Here is a 25,503-nt window from a genome sequence, read left to right on the forward strand (position 1 = left end):
CTGAAAAATTACTGTAGGATAGTAAAGCCTGCCCTTTTGTGTTATTTTATTCAATGGTAAGACCTGGTAAGCATTAATGTTTTATGGTTGTCCTTGAATAGAAAGTGAAATTGTTACATGGGCTTTCACCAAGTGTAACCAGTGGCTTTGTGACTGAGCCAATTTAACAGTGACTCTAATACCCTTATGGCTAGAAAGAAAAATGATGTGTTGTCAAATTTAAAAACTTAACAGGTTAATGTTGTAGGGAGAGAGTGCTGAACTGAGGCACACTTTGACCTGAATTGTGGTCTCTTACAGCTGGGTGCTGCCCTTACTTGTGTTGCTGGAAAAGCGCAGCAACACATTTTCAGCTCTGATCTCCAGAATCTGCAGTCCTCACTTTCTCCTGCTGCTCTTATTTCCATTGATTGGAATTTGCTTTGAGTTCATGTTGTTAAACTTTCCTCTTCCAGCCTGTTACTGTAACCGTCAAGGGGCCATCGATTCAATTTGTGATCAGCGAACTGGACAATGTCGTTGCCATAGAAATACCGTTGGCCATGCCTGTGACCGCTGCCGACCCGGATATTACGGATTCCCAACCTGTCGTCCATGTCAGTGTAATAGTCATTCGGAATCCTGTAATCCTCAAACAGGAATCTGTGTGAACTGTAGAGCATTCGCCACTGGAAATAACTGTGAGCGGTATGGAGCTGTAACATTATTGCAGATTTAATAACGATTAAGATTAATTATAAATGCAATCCGGGCAGCGTTGCCAGTTGTACCTGCTTGTAAGTGGATTGTTTTGGATGTGATGGAAAACACAGTTACTATATAAATGTCATTGCCAATGATGCCACATAACACAGAAAGCTGTGGTCAGCAAACTGTGCTCGCTATCAATGGCACAGATGGCACAAGACTTTGTCACTCTCAGTATACTAATGGTTTTGTGGTGTATAGTGCAGAGAAAAATGCCATTCGGCTTTCTGGGTCTATGCTAGTTTCTTTGTATTACTTCTGCACTCTATCTGAAAGTATTATATGATTTCTGTCAATTGGACAGTTACATTTCTAGCTGTGCCAACTTCAATCCTAGTATCAAAATGTTTCCATTATTAGCAGTTACCAGGTTAGAATGCTGAACCTGGTGTCTGACCACCAGTAGGATATAATGTAAATGCTTCTGTTTCTTCACACAATGATGGCTGTGGCAGGAAGATGGACCAAAAGGATAAATCTAGTCCATAAATTGCCCTGTTGGGCTGTGTTTTGTTGCTCCTAACATTTCCAGGTCTGTCATCATGTATTGGATATCTGCAGACTTGGGTTGATTTGGGACGCTTTTCAAAATGGCACCGAATTCCCTCATTTTTCCCACCGTTCCCAGAGTTCTCAGTTTTTCAGAATGTCTCTTAACAATGGGGGATAGTCCAGATCATGAGCCCATGCTTGGCACTGCCCTGTGGCTGGCTGCCTTGCAGAGATAGGCCTGGCCTGCACCTCATAATATAAAAGGAGTATGGCTCACAGCATAGAACATAGAAGAATACAGCGCAGTACAGGCCCTTTGGCCCTCAATGTTGCCCACCTAACCTACACTAGCCCACTATCCTCCATATGCCTATCCAATGCCCGCTTAAATGCCCATAAAGAGGGAGAGTCCACCACTGCTACTGGCAGGGTATTCCATGAACTTACGACTCGCTGAGTAAAGAACCTACCCCTAACATCTGTCCTATACCTACCACCCCTTAATTTAAAGCTATGCCCCCTCACAATAGCTGACCCCATACGTGGAAAAAGGTTTTCACGATCAACCCTATCTAAACCCCTAATCATCTTGTACACCAAGCACATCAGAATTAGAGTCTGTATGAGGGAACCTTTTGAAAAGATGGGCATGCCCCTCATGGCAAGGTATAGGTCACGTGGCCCTTCATACACCTGCCCTCCTCCCCCTCATTTAAAGATATGACACTTTCATGCTCATTCAAAAACCTTACACTATATAGAAGAAAATAACCCTTAATGGCAGTTGGGCATGTAAGAAAAATGTCAATCACTTAAAGTTCTTACTGTTAAAGAACTTTTTAAGTTTCAAACTCTGAAACCACAAGAAACATGAAACCACTCAATCCCGTTCAAACAAAGATTGTGAGATTGATAGAGATCAGCCCGAGCTGACAATCAAATAGGGACAGAGTTGATTTAGTAATTCACTGGTTGGCTGGGTTCTCAGCCAAGGCTAAAAAATTAGTCAGCCAATGGAGAGCTGAAACACTTGAGCAACCCTGAGAATGGTTCCTGATGATGTATAACGTTCAACACCATTTGTGATTCTTCAGACACTGAAACAGTATTCTTGCCACAAGACCGGCACAATATCCAGGCAGAAACAATACTCATGCCACACATGTGTCAGGCAATAATCACCTCCAATACAAGAGAATCAGTGATGCCATTGCTGAATCTCCCAACAACAACATCTTAGGAGTTACCATTGACCAGAAACTGAACTAGGCCAGCCATATAAATACTGTGGCTACAAGAGCAGGTGAGAGGCTACGAATTTTGATGTGATTAACTCACCACATTCCCAAAGCCTAACTGTCATGCATAAGGCACAATGCAGTGGTGCAGTGGAATGCTTTCCATTTGTGTGGACATGGGCAGCTCCAACATTCAAAAGGCTTGACACCATCCAAGACAGGATGTCCAGCTTCAATATTTGTTCACTCCATCACCAATGCACAGTAGTTAACAATACCATTTATAAGGTGCGCAGCAGAAATTTAGCAAGACTCCTAGGGCAGCACCTTCCAAAGCAACAGTGTCCACTACCTAGCACAAGAGTACCAGAAGCATAGGAACATAGCACATGGAAGCTGCGCATGTTCTTGACTTGGAACCAAATTGTGGTTATTTCTCTGTTCCTGGGTTAAAATCCTGGAACTGTTTTCTCAACAGCACCCTCTGAGTACCTACCCCCAAGGACTGCACTGGTTCACGAAGCCAGCTCACCACCATCTTTTCAAAGGCAGTTGGGGAGGAGTATGAATATTCTTCCAGCCAGCCACACCCACATTCCATGAATGAATCAAAACCAAAAAAATCAGCATGATATTTATTATTATTCCTGTTTCATGGCATGTCGGTGAATCTTTTCAAACGTTCCTTTATTTCTGTTTTGGCAGATGTAGTGAAGGTTACTTCGGTAATCCGAGTTTAAATGAACCTTGTCGACCATGTCAGTGTCCTGACATTCCAAACAGTGGACGCTATTTTGCTCATTCATGTTACAAAGACTCGAGAACTCAACAATTGGTTTGTAACTGCCTTGAAGGCCATTCAGGTGTGAAGATTGTTAAGCGTATTCTAGTTTACAGATGTTGATAATACAACGTAGTTTAACTGGCTTAAAATCATCTTCTTGGAACTTTTAAGCTGCACGTTTTCCTCTCCTGGTTACCCTGACCTGTTTTTAATGTCCACATTTGGTCAACACACCATGAGCAGATGGCATTATCATACTGGTATCGGAAAGCTGTGTGGGCATATTGTGTTGTGTTCCATTACTGGAGTGATTACTGAGGTAATCTCTTCAAAGTAATATATTTGAGCCCTGGCACAAACACCATTCCCTGACCATGAACTCCACACCTCTTTCTGACAACTGTCTGACACTAAAACAGAGTCTTTGCAAGCTTGCTGCCATATTTAATACTGAGAGGAGCTCTGATATCCATAAGAGTATCTGTTGGCAGCTTCATCACACTGTAATCACTTGGGTCTGCCTCATCTCAGTTCATCTGTTGCTAACTCATCTTTCTGTTTTTACCATTGGACATGGTGATTGCAATGCACCAATGGCTGAACTTCCATCATCCACTCTCCATAACCCTGAAGTCATCCAAACAATATCATAATTTTAACATTCTCATCCATGTTTTCAAATTCCTCCATAGCCTTAGGCCACTTAAGAAACACAGGAACATCTGAATAGCCCCTCAAGCCTGTACCACCATGCAATGAGATCATGGCTGATCTGTGGATGAACACAATATATCTGCCTTTAGTGTTTATCCCTTCATTCTTTTGCCTGACAAAAACAAATCTGTCTAATTTAAAATCTGTACTCTCTGTAATCTTCCCAGCCCTGCCCAGATTGCACAGGTTCACTCTTTAACATAACATGCACTCGAAAAAACAAACTCGAGGGCATGTGGTCTATAGGTATCTGCACTTCCTGCAATTCAGGTCTTTTGAGTATAAACAATTTTAATCAATCCACCGTTGCTATCCTTCAGCTGTAAGGGCAGTAAACTTTGGAGTCTCCTCCATAAACAACATAAATTTTCATTTCTCATTCAAAACTTTGTTTAAAACATAGCTCTCTAAGCAAGCACATGGTCATTGCCTCTGTTATTTCCTTCTGTAGCTCAGTGTCAAATTGTGATTGATAAAGCTGCTGTGAAAAGACTTGACATATTTTACAAGTAAAAGGTGCTATACAAATGTAATTTGGTCTGGTATATTATTTAAATTTGTTGTGATTGTTCCAACTGAGAAACTAAGATGAATAAATTTACAAAATTTATATTTGAAATTGAACACTTATGAAATAAATGAATAGGAGCAAATTTACACTTAACAAGAGTGTAGATCAGACAGTTGGCAGTACAGTTACAATTCCATTTCTAACCTGTATTCCCAGCAGCTATAGAGTCCCTACAGTGTGGAAGCAGGTCATTCAACCCATTGACCCTCCAAGGAGTATCCCACCCAGACCCACTCCCCTACAATATCCCTGTAACCCTGCATTTCCCATTGGCCAATCCACCTAACCTGCACATCTTTGGACTGTGGGAGGAAACCGGAGCACCCGAAGGAAACCCACGCAGACGCTGGGAGAATTTGCCAACTCCACACAGACAGTTGCCCAAGGCTGGAATTGAACCCATTCCCTGAGGCTGTGATGCAGCAGTGCTAACCACTAAGCCACCACTCCACCCCATGGATCCCAACTATGGATCCCCGCTGTGATACAAGGATCAGAAAGTTACATGGAGGAACGAGTTTTGAGTGGAAAATGTGGTCTGATAGCTAACTTATTAATTTTCACAGCTCTGATAAATTTGTTGGCTATCTATTTGCTGGAGCAATGTATTTAGTCTATGGTTCACTTGATATCTAGGTTTACCACCTTGGTGACATGTCACTATATTTGATTGGATTGGAGCCAGTCTATATCTGTGCTGCTATTAAAAGTTTTTGTGTCTTTCTGTTCAGGAAGTCGCTGTGAGAGATGTTCTCCTGGTTTCTACGGTACTCTGATAGGGATTGGAGATCACTGTTTGCCTTGCAGCTGCAATGATAACATAGACAGGAGAGACCCAGGAGCTTGCGATCCGCAGACGGGCAAGTGTTTGAAATGCCTGCATAACACCTATGGACCAAATTGTCAGTACTGCAAGCCAGGGTATTATGGATCTGCTTTGAACAAGGACTGCAAACGTAAGATTCTCAGGAGGTTAATTATTTCAGTTAGATTTGTTGCGACACGGGGTAAACCCTCCTGCTTAATTTAAAACCAGCAACACAGAAAAGATTTATCCCGTGCTGTAATCTGTAAAAATCAGGTGGCCAAGAACTATTTCAAGTAAAAATTAACAACTTTATTTCTTAAAATATAACAGAGAATAATTAACTTACCACTATTTAAAATGTCTTTCTCTAACATATCTTTTACCTTCCCTTCTATAATGCTAGCTGATAAAATTCCCAATTAAGATTTACAAAACAACGCTTCTTATCTCAAATCCAGGCAGCTTTTGGTTCTTATCTTCGGATCTTAATGTTTTCTTTTCTCCTTGTTAGGAATTTCTGAGTCACAGGTTACTGATCGAAAAGGCACTTTTAAGAGAGCTATTTTCAAGCATGCTGGGCCATGGCAGTTCTCCCTTCAACTGTTCAATTTTCCCTGGTCCTATATCCCAGAACATCGGATTGTGTCATTGGCTTTTAAGATCGTCAATATACTCCATTTAATCTTGATTGGAGTTTGATATGTTTCGGGTATAATTCAAATTGATTGGCCGAATTCAAATTTGTTTTTGTCTCCAATCAACGAACTAATCGAGTGGTTCGACCCAGTGTAACATTGTTACCATTTTTGAGTACACTTGGTGCTGGGTCTGGTAGTTCTGCTGCTTTTAACTCTCTTAAAGGAATACTCACATCTTCATTATAGATAGTATATAAGTGCTCAAGTTCTGGCTCAATGTATCCTAAAACAAGTTAGGATACATTGTAACAAGTAGCGGGCGGCACGGTGGCACAGTGGTAGCACTGTTGCCTCACAGAGCCAGAGACCTGGGTTCAATTCCCGCCTCAGGCGACTGACTGTGTGGAGTTTGCACGTTCTCCCTGTGTCTGCGTGGGTTTCCTCCGGGTGCTCCGGTTTCCTCCCACAGTCCAAAGATGTGCAGGTCAGGTGAATTGGCCTTGCTAAATTGCCCGTAGTGTTAGGTATAGGGGTAAATGTAGGGGTATGGGTGGGTTGCGCTTCGGCGGGTCGGTGCGGACTTGTTGGGCCAAAGGGCCTGTTTCCACACTGTAATATAATCTAATCTAATCTAATCTAATCTAAAGTTTCAGTGTGGAATTTCATAAGCATATTTGCAATGTCAGCTTCAGGATAAATTTTGCGGATTCCTGTGTAACTGACAGCAATTACTGAAACTTACAGACCCAGTGAAAATATGAGAATTCTAACATGCAGAACTTCAGTGTTTTTGCACCAGAAGCAGCTTTGAAATGTGTTTTGTCATTGATAACCTGCTAAGGTATCTAGTTATATAACAGGTAACTTGCTGAAAGTCTTGCTTAAATAGCACTTCCAGTCATAGAGTCATACAGCACGGAAACACACATTTTGATCCAACTTGTCCACACTGACCAGACATTCCAATCTGACCCAGTCTCATTTGCCACCACTTGGCCTATATCCCTCTAAACCCTTCCTATTCATATACCCTATTCAGGTGCCCTTTAAGTATTCTAATTGTGCCTGCCTCCATCACTTCCACCAGCAGTTCATTCCATACACACATTATCCTTTTTAAATCTTTCCCTTTTCATCTTAATCCTATGTCCTCTACTTTTGGATTTCCCTAACCTGGGAGAAAGACCTTGGCCATTCACACTATCCATGCCCCTCATGATTTTATAAACCTCCATAAGTTCACACACACCCTCTGACGCTCCAGGGAAAAATGCCCCAGCCAATTCATCCTCTCTCTGTAACTCAAATCCTCCAGTCCTAGCAACATGCTTGTAAATCTTTTTAACATCGTCTCCTATTTAACAACATCTTTCCTATAAAAGGGCAACCAGAATTGTATGCAGCATTCTAAAAGTGGCCTCACCAATGTCCTGTGCAGCTGAGAAATACTTGTTGAGGTCCCAGGGAGTTATCTACCTTTATGTGTTTTAAGACACCCAGCACCTCCTCCTCTGTAATATGAACTCTCCAAGACATCACTATTTATTCCCTCATTTCCCTACCTTCCTTGTCCTTCTCCACAGTAAATAGTGATCCGAAATACTCATTTAGGATCTCACCCCTCTGTAGTTCCGCACATAGATGGCCATGTTGATCTTTAAGGGGCCCTATTGTTTACCGAGTTACACTTTTTCTTTTCATGTACTTATAGAATCTCTTTTGATTTTTCTTAACTCCATTTGCCAAGGCCATCTCATGTCCCATTTCTCCCCACTTGATTTCCTATTACCATTATACACCTCGTGGGATTCACTTGATCCCGACTCTCTATACCTGATATATGCCTCCTTGGTTTTTGACCAGACCCTCAATATCTCCAGTCATTCAGAATTCCCTACACCTACCAGTCTTGACCTTCACACAAACAGGAACACACTGTCTCTGAACTCTCATTGTCTCATTTTCAAAGGCTTCTGACTTCCCAACCATTTTTTTTTTTACCCATGAATAACCTCCCTCAATCAACATTTGAAAGTTCCTGCCTAATACTGTCAAAATTGTGCTATTTTTGTCCTATTTCTCAACTAACGGCAGTATTTATCTAGTGAAGTGTGGTCTGACTCAGGAAATTTTGCAGCACCATAACAACCTGTGACAATCTTCAACCAATCACCATAATAAGCTTTATGATAGCCAACTGGATTTTCAATATCTGGGGTATTATTGTCCCATTTTGTCCTTTGGTAGCATTAATGGGCCGGACTGGTTTGGTTTTACCCTTGATTTTTGCAGTTATATGTTGTCGTGCTAAATGTTGTTGGTTTTAACAAAGCAGCATTTATATAACAGCATCTATGAAAGGATGAATGCAATCCATTTTCTTTGGTGCTTACAGTAAATGAGATCCAAATTTCATTTTCAGTTGTTCCACTATTGATCATGGTTGCATTAGTAAATTTATAAAAAATACATTCTTACATACTTTGATAAACTTCTCAGAATTGTCCTTTTTCATTAATTGTTCATTTGATGTGAGTGTTGATGGAAAAGCCAGCATTTATTGTCCATCCTCAATTATCATGGAGAAGGTGGTGATGAGGTTCAGCAGTCAGTAATAGTCAGCTTGTTGCTCAAATGTTTCAGGGACAATGCTCTGAATTTTGTCACGAGTCGAGATGTTAGTGAGAAGGACTGTGCAGGATCGATGGGATACGTGTTCATTTAAGTTTCTGCTGCCGAAGTCAATGCTGGATGATTAGTCCAGGTGTTTCTGTGTGACAGAAACTGAATGGTTTTCTAGGCCTTTTTAGAAGGGAGTTAAGAGTTAACCACATTCCCATGATTTGGAGACACACTGGGTCAGACAAGATAAGTATTTCCTTCCCTGAAAGAAATGGTATAATCCCAGCCGAGGTGTCTACTGGACCAGTCAGATCCCTGGATGAAACTGGGCTGACAGTTTCTATTTTGTATTTTTAAATTTAACATGGCCAAAATTAACCGAAACACAAGTGTGCCGGGCTGCAGATTTAGATTTAACAATAAAATATAAGTTAAGTACGCAAAAGAAATAAAACAAAAATGACATAAAACAAACCAAGCTATTTACATATAACACAGTTTAAGAGATTTCAAAAACACAAGGCAAAATACAATCCCACCTCCTTCGCAACACCATCATATTACAGTTACTCAAAGAATCCAGAGAAATTCCAGTTTTGGAAGCTGTGAGGCATTTTCCCTTGACCACTCGCACAACTCGGAGCTTAGACTTTTTCAGTCTTTAATAACCCGCAGACTTTTACACAAACACTCCTAGATCTGCAAGTTTGACAAACTACACACTTTCACTGAGGTACATTTCCTTAACTGCTCCAAACATTTTCCTTTTTCTAAAAGACACTCGACATCTGACTTTAATCGGCTCTTTCAAACTGCCCAGAAGCTTTTCAATTAAATTGCATTTTTTTTTAAATTTGCTCTTCCTGGAGTCTAGGAAGCTCATTACTTGATGTTTTCTCACTCCAGTCTTAAACACACACAGCAAAACAAATCTCCATTCATACTCTAGCAGATGTATAATGCATCAAGACCATGGTTCCAGACGATTGAGCACTTAATGTTTAAATCTCAACACCAAGACCATTTGTGTTGAAATGTTAGTTCTGTTCTTCTCTGTGCAGATGCTGCCAGACCTTTTGAGTTTCTACAGAACTTTTTCTGTCTTTGTTTCAATGTATCTGGCATCTGCAGTTCTTTGTTTTTATGAACCCGATATATTCTTTTGATAACTGAGTCAGAGAGATGTACAGCACAGAAACAGACTCTTCAGTCCAACTCGTCCATGCTGACCAGATATCCTAAATTAATCTAATCCCATTTGCCAGCACTCGGCCCATATCCCTCTAAACCCTTCCTATTCATATACCCATCCAAATGCCTTTTAAATATTATAATTGTACAAGCATCCACCATTTCCTCTGGCAGCTCATTCCATATTTCCACCACTCTCTGCACGAAAAAGTTGCCCCTTAGATCCCTTTTATATCTTTTCCTTCTCGCCCTAAACCTATGCCCTCTAGTTCTGGACTCCCCATCCCCAGGGAAAAGACTTTGTCTATTTACCATATCCATGCCCCTCATGATTTTATAAACCTCTATAAGGTCACCCCTCAGCCTCCGACGCTGCAGGGAAAACAGCCCCAACCTATTCAGCCTCTCCCTAGAGCTCAAATCCTCCGACCCTGGCAACATCCTTGTAAATCTTATCTGAACCCTTTCAAGTTTCACAACATCGTTCCGGTAGGAAGGAGATCAGAATTGCGTGCAATATTCCAAAAGTGGCCGAACCAATGTCCTGTACAGCCACAACATGACCTCCCAACTCCTGTACTCAATACTCTGACCAATAAAGGAAAGCATACCAAACGCCTTCTTCACTATCCTATCTACCTGCTACTCCACTTTCAAGGAGCTATGAACCTGCACTACAAGGTTTCTGATCCATTTCATGATCATTGCCACTGAGACTACCTTTTAAATTTGAGATTTATTAATTGGATGAAGAGCTTGTCATTTGAGGAACAGTTGAGGCTCTGTACTTTATGGAATTTGTAAGAATGGGGGGAGGGATCTCATTGAAATCCATCAGTCTCTCACAATTCTGAGAAGCCTGGATAGAGTGAATGTGGAGAAGGTGTTTCCCCTCGTAGGAAACATTAGGACCCAAGGGCTCGGCCTCAGAGTAAAGGGATCACTTTATAGAAACGAGATGAGGAGGAATTTCTTCAGCCAGAGGGTGGTGAATCTGTGAAAAGTATTGCTGCAGAGGGATGTGGAGGCCAAGTCATTGAGTGTAGTTAAGACAGAGGTAGATAGGTTCTTAATTAGTAAGGGATCAATGGTTGCGGGGAAGAGGCAGGAGTATGGTGTTGAGAGACATATCAGCGATGATTGTGTGGCAGAGCAGACACAATAGGCCAAAATGTCCTAATTCTGCTCCTGTATCTTATGGTGCTTTGGTGATAAAATCCCTCGATCCATTGTGGGGGGTTCCAGAGAATTCATGAGGCCTCTGGATGAACCAACTATGTTATCATTACGGTTCCCTTCCTGAACATTATAGTGCATTGCCAAAACTGGACAGTCTGTTGTGGGGAAATTGTTGGTGTCCAGAATCAAGGATGATGTAACTGAACACCTTGACATTTTTTAATTAATCAGGGAGAGCCAGCATGGATTCATGACAGATAGATCAAGCCTGACAAACCTTACTGAATTTTTTTTAAGAGGTGACTTACGTAGTGTACAGGAGAATGTCTGTGGATGTTGTTTATATGGACTTCCAGAAGGCATTTAATAATGATCTATTATTGTCCCATTCACTTCATTGCACGTCTATATTGTGTATGCCACTATTGTACTGGTACTGCTACCACTGATAAGGTTTAAATAAGTTACATAGAATTTCAAAGTTGTTAATTTTAAATCTGAGATAGATAATTTTTTGTTAAGTGAAGATATTAAGAGATAAGGGCCAAAGGCAGTTATATGGAGTTAGGCTATGGATCAGCCAGGACCTCACTGAATGATGGAACAGACCCGAGGGGCTGAATGGTCTACTTCTGTTCCCATTTGTTTTTCAAGCCTATAAATTAGCAAAGACAAAGTTGATGGCAGAATGTTAACATGCTGTATATGAAATAATTTGGTTATCATTCTGTCATCCTATATAATAGCAATGACTATATGACAAAAATAATTAATGTGATATGAAGCACTAAATATGAATGTCACTATAGTTAAAAACAGTTTAATTTACTCTGACGTTAAATTATGTTTCAGAATGTACTTGCAATGGCATTGGACTCGATAGGGGGCGCTGTGTTCCCAATAGTTTGTGTATGTGTGATCAAGCAACTGGTCAGTGTCCATGCTTACCAAATGTGGTTGGGAACAGCTGTGTGAAATGTGCTCCTGGTTTCTGGAATCTGCGCAGTGGAAGAGGATGTAAGCCTTGTTATTGTGACCCTCAGAACTCCGTCAGCTCCCAATGTGACGAGGCAAGGAGGAAATTTGTATATTTAATCAAAGATACAAAATCACTGAAAGTATCAAAAAATTCTAATATTGAACAAAACGTGCAGAGCCATTTCTGAAACAATAGATTTGGACATGCCATGTTTGTCCAGTAGAGGGAACCATTGCCATTTATAAGTGATGGGACAAGGTATTCAACCTAGTGTCATCACACCATAGTGTCATAGAGTCACAGAGACGTACAGCATGGAAACAGCCCTTCGGTCCAACTTGTCCATGCCGACCAGGTATCCCAACCCAATCTAGTCCCATTTGCCAGCATTTGGCCCATCTCCCTCTAAACCATTTCTGTTCATAAACCCATCCAGGTGCCTTTTACATTCTGCAATTGTACCAGCCTCCACCACTTCCTCTGCAGCTCATTCCATAGTTGCACCACCTTCTGCATGAAAAACTTGATCCTGGGGTCCCTTTTATATCTTTCCACACTCACCCGAAGCCAATGCCCTGTAGTTCTAGACTCCCCATCCCCAGAGAAAAGACTTTGTCTATTTATCCTGTCTATGCCCCTCATAATTTTATAAACCTTTATAAGGTCAACCCTCAACCTCCGACGCTCCATGGAAAACAACCCCAGCCTCTTCAGCCTCTCCCTAGAGCTCAAATCCTCCAACCCTGGCAACATCCTTGTAAGTGTTTTCTGAACCCTTTCAAGTTTCATGACTGAGGAAATTGCAGGGCCCCTTGCAGAACTATCAGTATAATCAATAACTACGGGTGAGGTGCCTGAGGACTGGAGACGGGCCTGCTTATTAGACTTCATTCTAACCTATCTCTTAATTGCGTATTTTAGGTTACTGGACAATGTCAATGCAAAGCTGGCTACAGTGGAAAAACATGTTCTGAATGTCAGGATAATTATTATGGCAACCCAAGAATACAGTGTATCTGTAAGTATCTATTTCCCTAACAGTCTTTTTTCACAGGTAGTTTGAATTGTTCAGTGAAATGTCAAAGATTTAGGACATTGTTGAACCAAGAAATCAAAAAGGGAATTGTACTTAATTTTGTTACGAGTTAGTAACCAAGAACCTATGAGATGCATTTCAGCACATGCTACATCAGTGCAGGTTTTATTACTAATTTCCTAAGATTGATTGGTCTGTCAGGTAGCTTTTGAGTAATGGCAGATTGGTGATGAGCTTTAATTAGTAATCCATTCTTATTACGCTCTACAATCTATTATTAAAGTGTGTCAGCTGCATCAGCTCTTTTGAAAACCATCCCAGAGGGAAAAGCCAGTGAAACTTTGAAACAAATATATGAGTGGTAGTGGATCTATTTTGACTATATGAGGAACAATAGGTCTCATTCACCAGTATACTTTTTCTCGTCTTGGATAGTATTCTGAGGACTAACTTCACCTTTATTTTGATTGTATCTGTCTGCATGTGTCTTGCTTTTGGGACTATTCCTCATAAAACAAATGTTAACAAATGCTTTTAATCGCAGAGAAGCTGAATTATTAAGCCCTACCACCTCCACACATAAGATCAAATGTTTGATAAAACAATTTGAAACAGAAAATTGCCATCTTTAGGAATAACAGTGGACTACTAAAAGAAAATTATAGCAATAAGTTGATGAGATCCCACAAATGGCTGATTCAATTCACAATGCACAGCCCACAGAATTTTACAGCATCAGAATCCTGACAGGGTTTCATTAGGGAGGGATGTGATAACATTGGAGAGGGTGCAGAGGAGATTTACCAGGCCATTGCCATGGCTGCAGGTTTTTAATTATGAAGAAACATCAGACAGACTGGGGTTGTTATCCTTGGAGCACAGGAGACTGACGGGGTCATGACTGAGATATTTAAAATTATGAGGGGCATAAATAGACTAGACAGGAAGGAACTTTTCATCTTGATGGAGGGATCAATGACTAGGAGGCATACATAGGAGCAAAACATTTGGAGGAGTGGAGAGGAAATTATTTTCATCCAGAGGATGGTGGGAATCTGGAACACATTACCTGTAAGGGTGGTAGAGGCAGAAAACCTCATAGCATTTAAGAAGTATCTAGATACACACTTGTGATGCCAAGGCATACAAGGCTGTGAGCCAAGTGCTGCAAAATGGGATTAGAGTGGTTAGGTGCTAGTTTTTGGCAAGTCAATGGGCCAAAGGGCCATTTTCGGTGCTGTAAGCCTCTATGACATAAGCATCTAAGGGATAACTAAATGAAGAAGGGAGCCAGTCCATCACCTCAACTAGGATGAACAATTTGGGGATTTGTGTACCCATGTGAATGTTATAACTCACTAGATTCACGCTGCAAATCAAGCCCTGCAAGGGACATCACAAAAGTTCCAAAGTTGCTAAAAAAAAAAACATCCCTGATTTCCCTGATTTTCAGACCTAGGTTGATAGCAAGCACAGACCTACCAAAAAAGCACTTTTGTTTTGCTGGTTATTAAATGGTAAACCATTAAACTAAATTAAGTAAATGTAACAAATTGAACTCTAAACCCTTTCCTCCCCTTACACACTCACATAGACAGACAAGCAACAACAGGAACAAACACATGGCTGGAGGAAAAACTGGGGAACCATTCTGCGGTATTTGTTCCCAAGTTCTGTTGGGTTTGGTTCTTGCTGATCCAGAGGTTTCTCCTTGACTTTCCTTTTTCCGGTGTTCCTTTTGGTTTGCATGACCTTTTCACTTTATCCAATTCAACATCACAACTTGCAGCATCTACTGAAGAAACAATAATATGGTTTTCTTCAGGTTTCAAGTGGCTTACTGCACAGAAGGTATAGAGAGAGAGTGAGTTTGGCTGTTGGAGACCTGCTGGTTTGTTTTCTGATATGAGAATGCTTCTCTCTGTCTTACTCACAGCCCAAGCTATTCAGCAACTTGACAACCAGGCATTTTGTCATTGACAGACTGAGCATCTTGATCATTAATAATTGGATCCTAGCCCACAAATCAATCAGCTTCACTTGTAAACAACCACTCAGCTCCAGCTTGTCTGCACATTGCTGGAATCTACACCGACACAAACAGGGTTCACAAAATTCCTAACTTTCAAAACATGTCGCCATCTTTAAAAGTCCTTGGGTTTCAAAACAATTCCTTTTCAATTCAGTCCACAGTTTTAGAAAGTACAAAAATAAAAATGAAATTGTATTTACATTATGTATTTTATAAGCAAAGTTGAATAAACCTGTTTAGCTGGGGCACTTGAAATCCATGTATATGCATCAGTCACTCTCTCTCTGTCATGTGCATGAGAATAGGATCATAAATAACCTACTTGGATAAATCTGTTTGGGGAAGCTTCCAGCAAACCAGCAGAGCAACGTGAGTATTTTTTTTCCTTGAGAAATAGGCTTTAAAAATTCAGGCTGAGAGACAAAAAGCTGATGGTACATGTTAGTGGGATGATCTTCAAAGATGGTTTCATCAACCCGTTTGACTGGGAGACTGGAACAGTATAGTCTTGACTGGCAGTCTTTCCAAGCTTTTGTGGCGTGGTTCGAGATATTTCTCTCTGCTAATAATATCCTCAAAGATCCTAATGATTCAACTGTTGATCAGACAATAGGGAAAGGAAAGGGGAAATATTTTTAGATGGAAGTGTACCGTGAAGTGGATAAAAAGAAACTGAAGAATTCGCTGAGCTAAAAGAGATGCCACTTTGAGTTAAGTTGTGTCAGCTTGAGCAGTACTATAGTCATAAGTCCATTAAAAATTGCTGAAGGCTGTTAATTTGGAACCAGTTGGCCAATTAGCACATTGGAAAGTTCACTGAGGCTTTGGAAAAGTTGTCCATTCACTGTAACTTTGGAGAATTTCCAGAGAAAGCGCAGAGGATAGACTTATGTGCAGTTTAAATGTGCCAGTGTTAATTTCCAGCATAGGTTACTAGGTGACATTGTCTTTGGACATGATGGAATGTGATGGTAGTGAAATCAGATTTGACAACTGCCGGTTATCTGCTGAAGTAAAATATCTGTAGCTGAGTCTGCTAAAAGCCCCAACAAGGGTGGTTGGTCATAGCAGTGCGACAATAAAGTCCTGTTGCAGTCTATAAGCCAACATTGGGCACGAAATTGTCACATTCTGAAGGGACAGCATTACACTTGCAAGAAGAAGGATCTTTTTGTCAAGTCATGTCAAGACAATTTTAAACACAGAAACCGCTGGCTGGAGGAAATGGCAGTCACTGCGTATGGTGGTCGCACAGCATCAGGTCAATGAGGAGTCAATTTAGACCCATATGAGTCAAAACACAGAATGTCCTGTGGAAATTCACAGAATGTACTCCAGGTAGCATTGGATGAAGCTCTATGTAGGTTAAGGAGGGTGCACTAGGTGTTAAATCAGCAAAGAAATCACACAGAAAATTCTGAAAGTTTGAAGGAAAGAAAATCCTTATAATAGGAGCTATGATCATTCTAAACACATACAAGGAGCCAAATGCTCATAACTGTGGCAATGGTTAGAAAACAGCCAATGAAGGTTAAAGCATTTAAATTCAACTAGACCAAGTTTTTCACAAAGAAGTTATTTAGTGACAGCAGTAAACCAGTTCAAGGATACAAGAGCATTGTGCAGGGATCATAGGAAAGCGAGACCAGTTTATTTCAGCTCTTGTCCAGTGCCTAATGATCTAAAGGCACAAAGTAGAGCAAGAACTGAAAAGACTTGAGCCAATTTACAACTTGAGTTAAATGTTGAATCTAGTCATATTCAAATAATAACACACTCATGGGTCTATTTCAGTTTCATCAGTCACCATTTGGTGTTTCTTTACTCCCCCTGAAATTTCAAGGAATAATAAACCAAATTTTGCTAGGAATTCAGGGAGCAGTTAATTATTTGGATGACGTGCTTATTTCAGTCCAAATAGGTAGACCCATAATGACCAAAAAAGGTGCTCCAACTTTTCGAAAAGCATGGTGTTCAGGCACAGTGTGTCAAATGTAAAATGTTTCAAAACTCTGTGGAGCGTTTGTGTCACAGGATACGTCAAGATGGATTATACCGCCCTCTGGACCCGTACATCACTGCCCCCCTCTGAACTATCACCTTCTCCCTCACCTTCATCCACCTATCAGTTTCCCAGTTACCCCACCAACCCCAGCCCCCTCCCATTTATCTCTCAGCCCCGACTCACAAGCCTCATTCCTGATGAAGGGCTTATGCCCGAAACTTCGATTCTCCTGCTCCTCTGATGTTACCTGACCGGCTGTGCTTTTCCAGCACCACACTCTTGTCTGAAAAATGGATTACATGCCACACCGAGTAACATACAGGCAATAGGAAATGTGCCACACCCTCCAAGTATCTCTGAGATCATAACATTGTTGGACTTAATGAATTTTTATGGTGAAATTGTATGAAATCCAGTAACGTTATTGCACCCATTGAATTAACTTTGAAGAGCAGCATTTCATGAAATTGGAAGATGGAATTTGACAAAGGATTCTGGTCCTATGAAATTGAACTGGTACATGGCAAAATGCCTGGACATTACAATGTATCTCAAAAAGATTAACCTAGCCCGTGATGCCTCTCCATATAAATAGGTATTGTGCTTTCCCAAATATTGGAGAATGCTGAGGAAAGACCACGTGCCTTTGACTCATGCACCCTCAGAGTCAATGACAAAATTAAGAAAGAATTTAAAGGCTTGTCTTTAATTTTTGGCAGTTCATAAATACTTATATGTTCATAGTTTACAGTCAAAACTGATTATAACCACAAACAGCTAACTTGAATCCAAAGTCTTCAGTACACACTCAGTTGTTGTAATGGTTGTTGATCTTATCTGCTTATCAGCATGATCTGAAGTACTGGTGATTCACTGAGGATAATCACTGAGATTATTTAGGATAATCACTGAGATGCCCAGATTATCCTAAATACAGGTAGGACCCTTTTCATCTAAGTTGCCAGAACCAGCAGATTATATTAGTAGAACAATAGAACATAGAACAATACAGCACAGAACAGGCCCTTCGGCCCACGATGTTGTGCCGAACATTTGTCCTAGCTTAAGCACCCATCCATGTACCTATCCAATTGTCGCTTAAAGGTCACCAAAGATTCTGACTCTACCACTCCCCCCTCTCACTCTAAACCTATGCCCTCTAGTTCTGGACTCCCCCACCCCAGGGAAAAGACTTTGTCTATTTACCCTATCCATGCCCCTCATGATTTTATAAACCTCTATCAAGTCACCCCTCATCCTTCGCCGTTCCAACGAGAAAAGGCCGAGGACTCTCAACCTATCCTCGTACGACTTCCTCTCCATTCCAGGAAAATCCTGGTAAATCTCCTCTGCACCCTCTCTAAAGCTTCCACATCTTTCCTAAAGTGAGGTGACCAGAACTGCACACAGTACTCCAAATGTGGCCTAACCAAGGTCCTGTACAGCTGCAACATCACTTCACACTTGGCAGGGTTGAACTCCATCTGCCACTCCTCAGCTCAGCTCTGCATCATATCTAAGTCTCTTTGCAGCCGACAACAGCCCTCCTCACTGTGCACAACTCCACCTATCTTCGTATCATCTGCAAATTTACTGTCCCACTCTTTGACTCCCTCATCCAAGTCATTAATAAAAATTACGGCAGAGGACCCAGAACTGATCCCTGCGGAACTCCACTTGTAACTGGGCTCCAGGCTGAATATTTGCCATCTACCACCACTCTCTGACTTCAACCGGTTAGCCAGTTTTCTATCCAATTGGCCAAATTTCCCTCTATCCCATGCCTCCTGACTTTCCGCAGAAGAAGGCATAACAATATGTTTATTGTTAACACGCTTTATTGAAGAAGGTGTATGCGTCTATTCTGCAGATAGTTTTAGAGATTAGGCTACTCTGTGTAAAAGTGAAGAATGAGTTATCAGTTGATAAATGTTGCATTATGTAACAAATCAATTTGTAATTCCTGAAAAGGACAGATCTATGTAATGGAAGTAGGTTTGCTCGCTGAGCTGGAAAGTTTGTTTTCAGACATTTCGTCACCATATTAGGTAACATTATCAGTGAGTATCCGGAAGCCCACTGAAGATGTTACCTTGTATGGTGACGAAATGTCTGAAAACAAACCTTCCAGCTCAATGAGCAAACCTACATCCAGAACCTCAACCTGAGCTACAAATCTTCTCCTCAAAACTCACTGAGATCTATGTGATGGTCAACATTTAGGGCTGTGCTTGAAAAAGAGTCCAGCCAGGAGTCACCTTTGGCAGCTAGGGTTACACAAGGACATAGAAGGTACAGTGAAACAGTGAGACTAGAAGCTGCCATAAATAGCTTCGCAACCCTGCAAATGTCCCACCAGGGTGTCCTAGACACTGCACATTGACTGAGTTAGGGGAATTTGTAGTGATTAGACTAATCATTGTGATAGAAAGCAATGTGAGTTTCCCAATGAATTGAACAAAAATTAGCAAAGCCCAAGATATTTTGCACGATTTTCTTGCTACTTGCTTATTGGTTCCCAGGGAAAGTTATGCAGCACAGCCTGCAGCGCAAATTGTTGAGCACGTCCTGGTTAAACAAATTTGGAGGAATATTATTGAATCACAAAATGATAATTATTTAATTATAGCAACACACCTAACTATGTGATTGGCAGATCACCAGTTGAATTGTTGATTAGATGAGAGGTGTCTACTGCTGAAGCCACAGTTAGCACCGTCAGTGGACTAGAAACAATCCAGCCAGAAAGCAATGATAGGGGGAGAGTAAGAGAAATAGGTCTGAGGTTTCACCAAAAGGTCATCATCATAAAATGATTGAAGTGGCTAATCCTGAAGAATCATGAAAGCACACATTTATCTCAACATATCTAATAGAGGTGAGACTAGATTTGTACATATGAATAATGATTTACCTTCACTGGTCCAGGGAAAAGGAGGAGTTTGGAAGAATCAAATTAGTCTGATGATTTGATGGCTGGATATGAGTAAATACCAATATTCCCTCCAACACAAATTGTACCTGAAACCAATTCAGATCAGAGTCAGATGTTTCTGATGAAGTGGAAATTTTAGTTAAAAGTCAGGGCATAATCAGTGTTTGTCAGAGAAAACTCCTCAAATTCAAGCCTAGGTTACTTAAGTTCCTTTCCTTCAGAAAGTCTGTGAGGAATAAGAAACGAATCATTAAATTTAATTTGTAAATCCATGAAAAATGAGAGAGGTATAATAAGTTGGATGGAACTTGACATGTAACCTCTTCATAAAGTAGGTAGGAGTGCAATAGTACCCTCTCATGGCCATTTGTGTATGTATTGTAAGAGACCTCACCTTTTAGTTTTGGTCAACAGACTGAAAATGAAAACACTGCTCTTTGAAAAAGATAGTAAGTATATGGAGTTATTTGCAGGTTTGGGGGAAACGAGGAAATCTAACTGGTGCGTGTGAAACAATGTCACTTTGAGGTTACGTTTAACGTTACTTTGAGGTTACATTGGGTCCAGCCAAAGTGGCATTATTTGTTATGGGTTCGGGAGAACTCAGCGTAGTAACAAGCCTTGATTGTTCAAGTGGCAGTTCAGCACAGACTCTGAGGAGGTGAAATCAGAGACAAGCAAGGAGACCTGAAAAAAAGAGCAGAACAACTACATTCAGAGACACTGAAAGAAATCAATCATTCTAGAATGCAAAGAAGTGAAGAAAGAGCCTGATCCAACCAAGTAACCAGTAAACTACAGAATGATCAGATTGTTGTGCTGGTAACATTGACACCTCATTGAAGAATAAAAGATTGTAAAAACACCACATCTAATTCTCCAATATTGGAGTAATGATAAAGATCTGTATTCCTCTGACCATTTTCTCCTTTCACTACATATTTATTCTTTTTTCTTTTGTGTCAGTGTGTGTAAAGAGGGGAGTCTTTAAAGGGGTAAAGTTTACATAAAATAGAAATCATGTTCTTTTCCTGTTCCTGATAAAGTTTAAAAAGTGCCCCACTAAAGAGTTATTTTGCGTTGTTACTGAAGAAACCTGGTATGCTTCACTTTTATCTTGGATAGCAGTTAGTCAGATGCAAATTGGGATTTTGGGAACTTTCACATTCAGCACAATTTTGGAAACTTGTGGAAGGGGAGGTGCTGGCCAAGTGGTATTATGGCTGGACTGTCAATCTGGAGACCCTGGTAATGTTCTGGGTACACAGGTTTGACTCCTGCATTGGTAAATGATTGAATGTGAACTCAATAAAAATCTGGAATTAAGAAAGTAATAATGACCATGAATCCATTGTCAATTGTGGGAAAATCCTATTTGCTTCACTCATGTCCTTTAAGGAAGGAAACTGCCTACATGTGACTCCCCAACCCACAGCAATGTGGCTGAGCCTTCTGGGCAATTAGGAATGGGCAATATGTACGGGCCTTGCCCACAATGCCCACATCCCATGAATGAATGGAACAAAATTAAGGCTTGATTTCCAGTGGACTACGCCTTTGATTTGGGACAGTATGTATATATGCAAACCAGAATAAACTTACGCAGTTTGGGTACTTGAAAAACATATGCATGTACTTGTCTCTCCTGCAAAATATCACAATCACTTTTTAGCAGTTTTAGCTGTCCAAGATAAATGTGTATCAGTTCTCAACCCGTTTCCTCTAATTAGAGTCATAGAGACGTACAGCAGGGAAACTGACCCTTCAGTCCAACTCATCCATGCTGACCAGATATCCTAAATTAATCTAGTCCCATTTGCCAGGACATGGTCCAAAACCCTCCACAACCTTCATATTCATATAACCATTCAGATGCCTTGTAAATGTTGTAATTGTGCCAGCCTCCGCTACTTCTTCTGGCATTCCGTACATGCGCTATCCTCTGTGTGAAAACGTTGCCCCTTAGGTCCCTTTTAAACCTTTCCCCTCTCACTCTAAATCTATGCTCTGGTTCTGGACTCCTCCACCCTAGGGAAAAGATGTTGTCTATTTATCCTATCCATGACCCTCATGACCTTATACACGTCTACAAGGTCACCCCTCAGCCTCCAACGCTGCAGGCAAAACAATTCAACCTCTCCCTATAGTTCAAAGCCTCAAACTCTGACAGCATCTTTGTAAAGTGGCCTAACCAATGTCCTGTACAGCTGCAACATGACTTCATAACCCGTACACTCAATGTTCTGACCAGTAAAGGAAAGCATACCAAACACCTTCTTCACTATCCTGTCTACCACTTTCAAGGAGCTATGAAGCTGCATTCCAAGGTCTCTTTGTTCAGCAACACTCCCCAGGACCTTACCATTAAGTATATAAGTCATGCCAGGATTTGCCTTTCCAAAATGCAACACCTCACATTTATCTAAATTAAACTCCATCTGCCACTCCTCAGCCCATTGACCCATCTGATCAAGATCCCATTGTAATCTTGGTTATCCATTACATGTCAAATTTTGGTGTCATCTGCAAACTTACTAACTATACCTCACATCTAAATAATTTATATAAATAATGAAAAGCAGTGGACCTAGCATCAAACCTTGTGGCACACCATTGGTCACAGGCCTCCATTCTGAAAAACAACCCTCCATCGCCACCCTTTATCTTTTACCTTTGAGCCAGTTCTTTATCCAAATGGCTAGTTCTCTTTGTATTCCATGAGATCTAACCTTGCTAACGAGTCTACCATGAGAAACCTTGTCGAACGCCTTGCTGAAGTCCATATAGATCACATCCACTGCTCTGCCCTCATCAATCCTCTTAGTTACTTCTTCAAAACACTCAATCAAGTTAATGAGAACTGGTGGATTCTGCATTTCATTGTCAAAGCGTAATGCAATGCTGTTAAAAAAAACATTATTCAGAATCATTTAAGATGTGAATGGATTTCAATAATAAATGTTTTCAATATTCTCCGTGTAGCCTGTAACTGCAGTTTGGAAGGAACAGAAAGGCCTGCATGTGACAAGACAACAGGTGCCTGTAAATGCCGTGAAGGTGTAACAGGGCAACATTGCAACAAGTGTGCATGGGGTTACTGCAAGGAGTTTCCAAAATGCACAGAGTGTCATCCTTGCTTTAAGCTGATAGATGAAGAGATATGTTCCATCATCCGAGCCACTGAAAGTCTGATCAACAAGACCAACTTCGTGCCTGGACAAACTCCGGGGCCCTCCTATAATGAAAGGCTTAAAAAGTTAGGAAAGAAATTTGCTGCAGTTGCCAACAAGTTAAATGACTCAGTTGCTTCCCCGGATGCATTTGAAAAGACAAAGGATTACTTTGACAAAATCAGGTAATTTTCTTCAATTTAGTTAGCTGTACGGAGAAAGTATTTATTTTAACTTCAGATCGCAATAATTGATACTTGACTATTTTAAATCTACTGCATCACAGACTTCAATCTTAACTTTAACAAGAGGCAATTTAACATATGTGTCTACGCCAGTGACTGAAATGGATAGAAGCCCAGTTTGACATGCTGGTGCGTTTGCAGACAAGTTCTGACCTAGTTGTCAGTTTTATTTAGGATACATCACGCAACAGCATCTATCCATTATAACATAGCAGGAAAACCCAAAGTTCTTTTGATTTTTCCATTTGAACTTTGTCTACCATAATGTTGTGATGTGGTAGAAACCTTCGTGGTTAAAAGTCAGCCCTCTAGCAGTTGGTTTGTGGAGTATTTTAATAAATTCAGATTATAGGCAAAGGTAATTGCATCTTTCTGCAATACTTGCAGGCTGTGAGAAATGTTCTACGGGGTTTCAATATATAAAAAGAAAGGTGAAGTATGAGCTGGAGATGACAAACTAACTGCCAATACTTCAGCAGTTAATATGAAATGATTTACATTGAATGTTTTAAGAATATAGTTTTGTTTGACAATAACATTAACTAGAATCAAATATCCATAATCCTTCTGATACATAAGGCCAGAGTGCAGTGGAAGCACTACATATTAGGCTGGGACCCGAATACAACTAGTACTGACACGCCCAAGGCTGTGTGAGGGCTGGAGAAATCCTCTGCCCTAAATAGTGTCTGTGACATGGCCACTACACAGGATCACCCAGTTTTCCTCAGCTCAAGACCTTGGTGAGCTAGCATATGTAGTCACACCCAGGGTTTTGAAGGCACCTTGGATGGTTGCCTAGTCAATGTAGATTCATGCTTTTTCACCACCACCCATCCCCTGCTGAGACCACAAACTTCGGTGGGGTCAATACTGACTATCATTTACAGGAGGAACATTGTATTTACACTGGAACCAAAGACCCATGAGTTTTCAGGAACAGTCTATTCTTCCACTATTGGAGTGGAAAATAGTTTTTGAACAGAAACATAATTATAAAAGTGTGAATGGTAAATTCATATTCCATCATTTTTCAATTGGTACAGGTAGATTTTTCCCTGTTTCAAATTGTGGGGGGAGCAAAAACAGCATAAAGAAACATCATTAAAAGTAACACATGTGAAAATCCATTTATTGCCTACACTTCAAATGTCCATGAGAAACATCAACCATTCAGCTGTGGTATTGAGGGGAAGCTGGAGAAAATGGTTGAAGATCAGATGAGCTTTAATAATTTTCTCGCAATTAGTTAAATTAAATTCCACTGTAGTTGGGTTCCAATTCCAATCTACGATTTTGGGTAGCAGCCCCAGATGAATGTAAAGAAACTAGTGACAGAATATAGCACATAGTCCTAATGTGATACAGATTCCAAACTATCATCCATGAAATAAAAATACAGTTGGATAATTATTAAACAACAACTAAACTATAGACAATGTGTTAATCTTTTTGGAACTTGTTATTCAGGGAAATCAAAATGCAGATCAACACACACTTGAATATTTCAAATAACACTGAGCAGCATAACCGAGATATTGATGATTTGAATGAAGAAATTGACAAGCTCAGTCAGAAAGTGAATAGATTCGGAAACGACTCCAGGACAATAGCTAACGCAAGTGGTAAGTGTACCATTGGAAGAGACATTTAAATAACATACCTGTGCTGTGTTCCCATGTTAACTGAATGCTGGATTTAGATGATTAAAATGATCATTATTAAAATTAAAGTAATATATTGAAATAGCCACATGTTTTACAATTGTATGCTGAAATGCACAAGTAATTAACCTGAAGGGATGTTCATTCTTTAACTGCCTGAAGGAAACCAGGTCTGCTTAGAGCAGTGCAAAACAATGGTTGGCACACAAATGTTTTTATTTATTTTACACAATATATGGTCTTGGCTGGCCAGTACAGTACTTTTTGCCCATCTCTCAATATAGAAGAAGCTCGTGGTAAGCCACTTGATTGAAGCACTGCAGTCCATTTCAGTTAGGTATTCTGAAGTCCTATTAGAAAGGGAGTTATGGGATTTTGACCTGAGAAAGTGATCAACAAGCTTTTTAAATTGGTTTACTTAATCTAATTATCTAAAACACATACAAATTGTGT

General features: G+C 40.5%; 1 protein-coding gene across 2 annotated transcripts in view; it reads left to right on the plus strand.

The window, feature by feature from the left end:
* lamb4 (laminin, beta 4) overlaps window positions 1-25,503 on the plus strand; it is a 120,739-nt gene that overhangs the window by 63,935 nt on the left and 31,301 nt on the right. For both annotated transcript variants that reach the window (XM_043713613.1, XM_043713614.1), the window contains exons 21-27: window positions 456-687; window positions 3,183-3,340; window positions 5,278-5,502; window positions 11,837-12,054; window positions 12,885-12,981; window positions 22,954-23,326; window positions 24,857-25,011. In XM_043713613.1, the coding sequence (XP_043569548.1) occupies window positions 456-687; window positions 3,183-3,340; window positions 5,278-5,502; window positions 11,837-12,054; window positions 12,885-12,981; window positions 22,954-23,326; window positions 24,857-25,011 (1,458 nt within the window). The remainder of the gene's footprint in view (window positions 1-455; window positions 688-3,182; window positions 3,341-5,277; window positions 5,503-11,836; window positions 12,055-12,884; window positions 12,982-22,953; window positions 23,327-24,856; window positions 25,012-25,503) is intronic.

This window comes from Chiloscyllium plagiosum, chromosome 23 (assembly GCF_004010195.1).
Source record: "Chiloscyllium plagiosum isolate BGI_BamShark_2017 chromosome 23, ASM401019v2, whole genome shotgun sequence".
NCBI lineage: Eukaryota > Metazoa > Chordata > Chondrichthyes > Orectolobiformes > Hemiscylliidae > Chiloscyllium > Chiloscyllium plagiosum.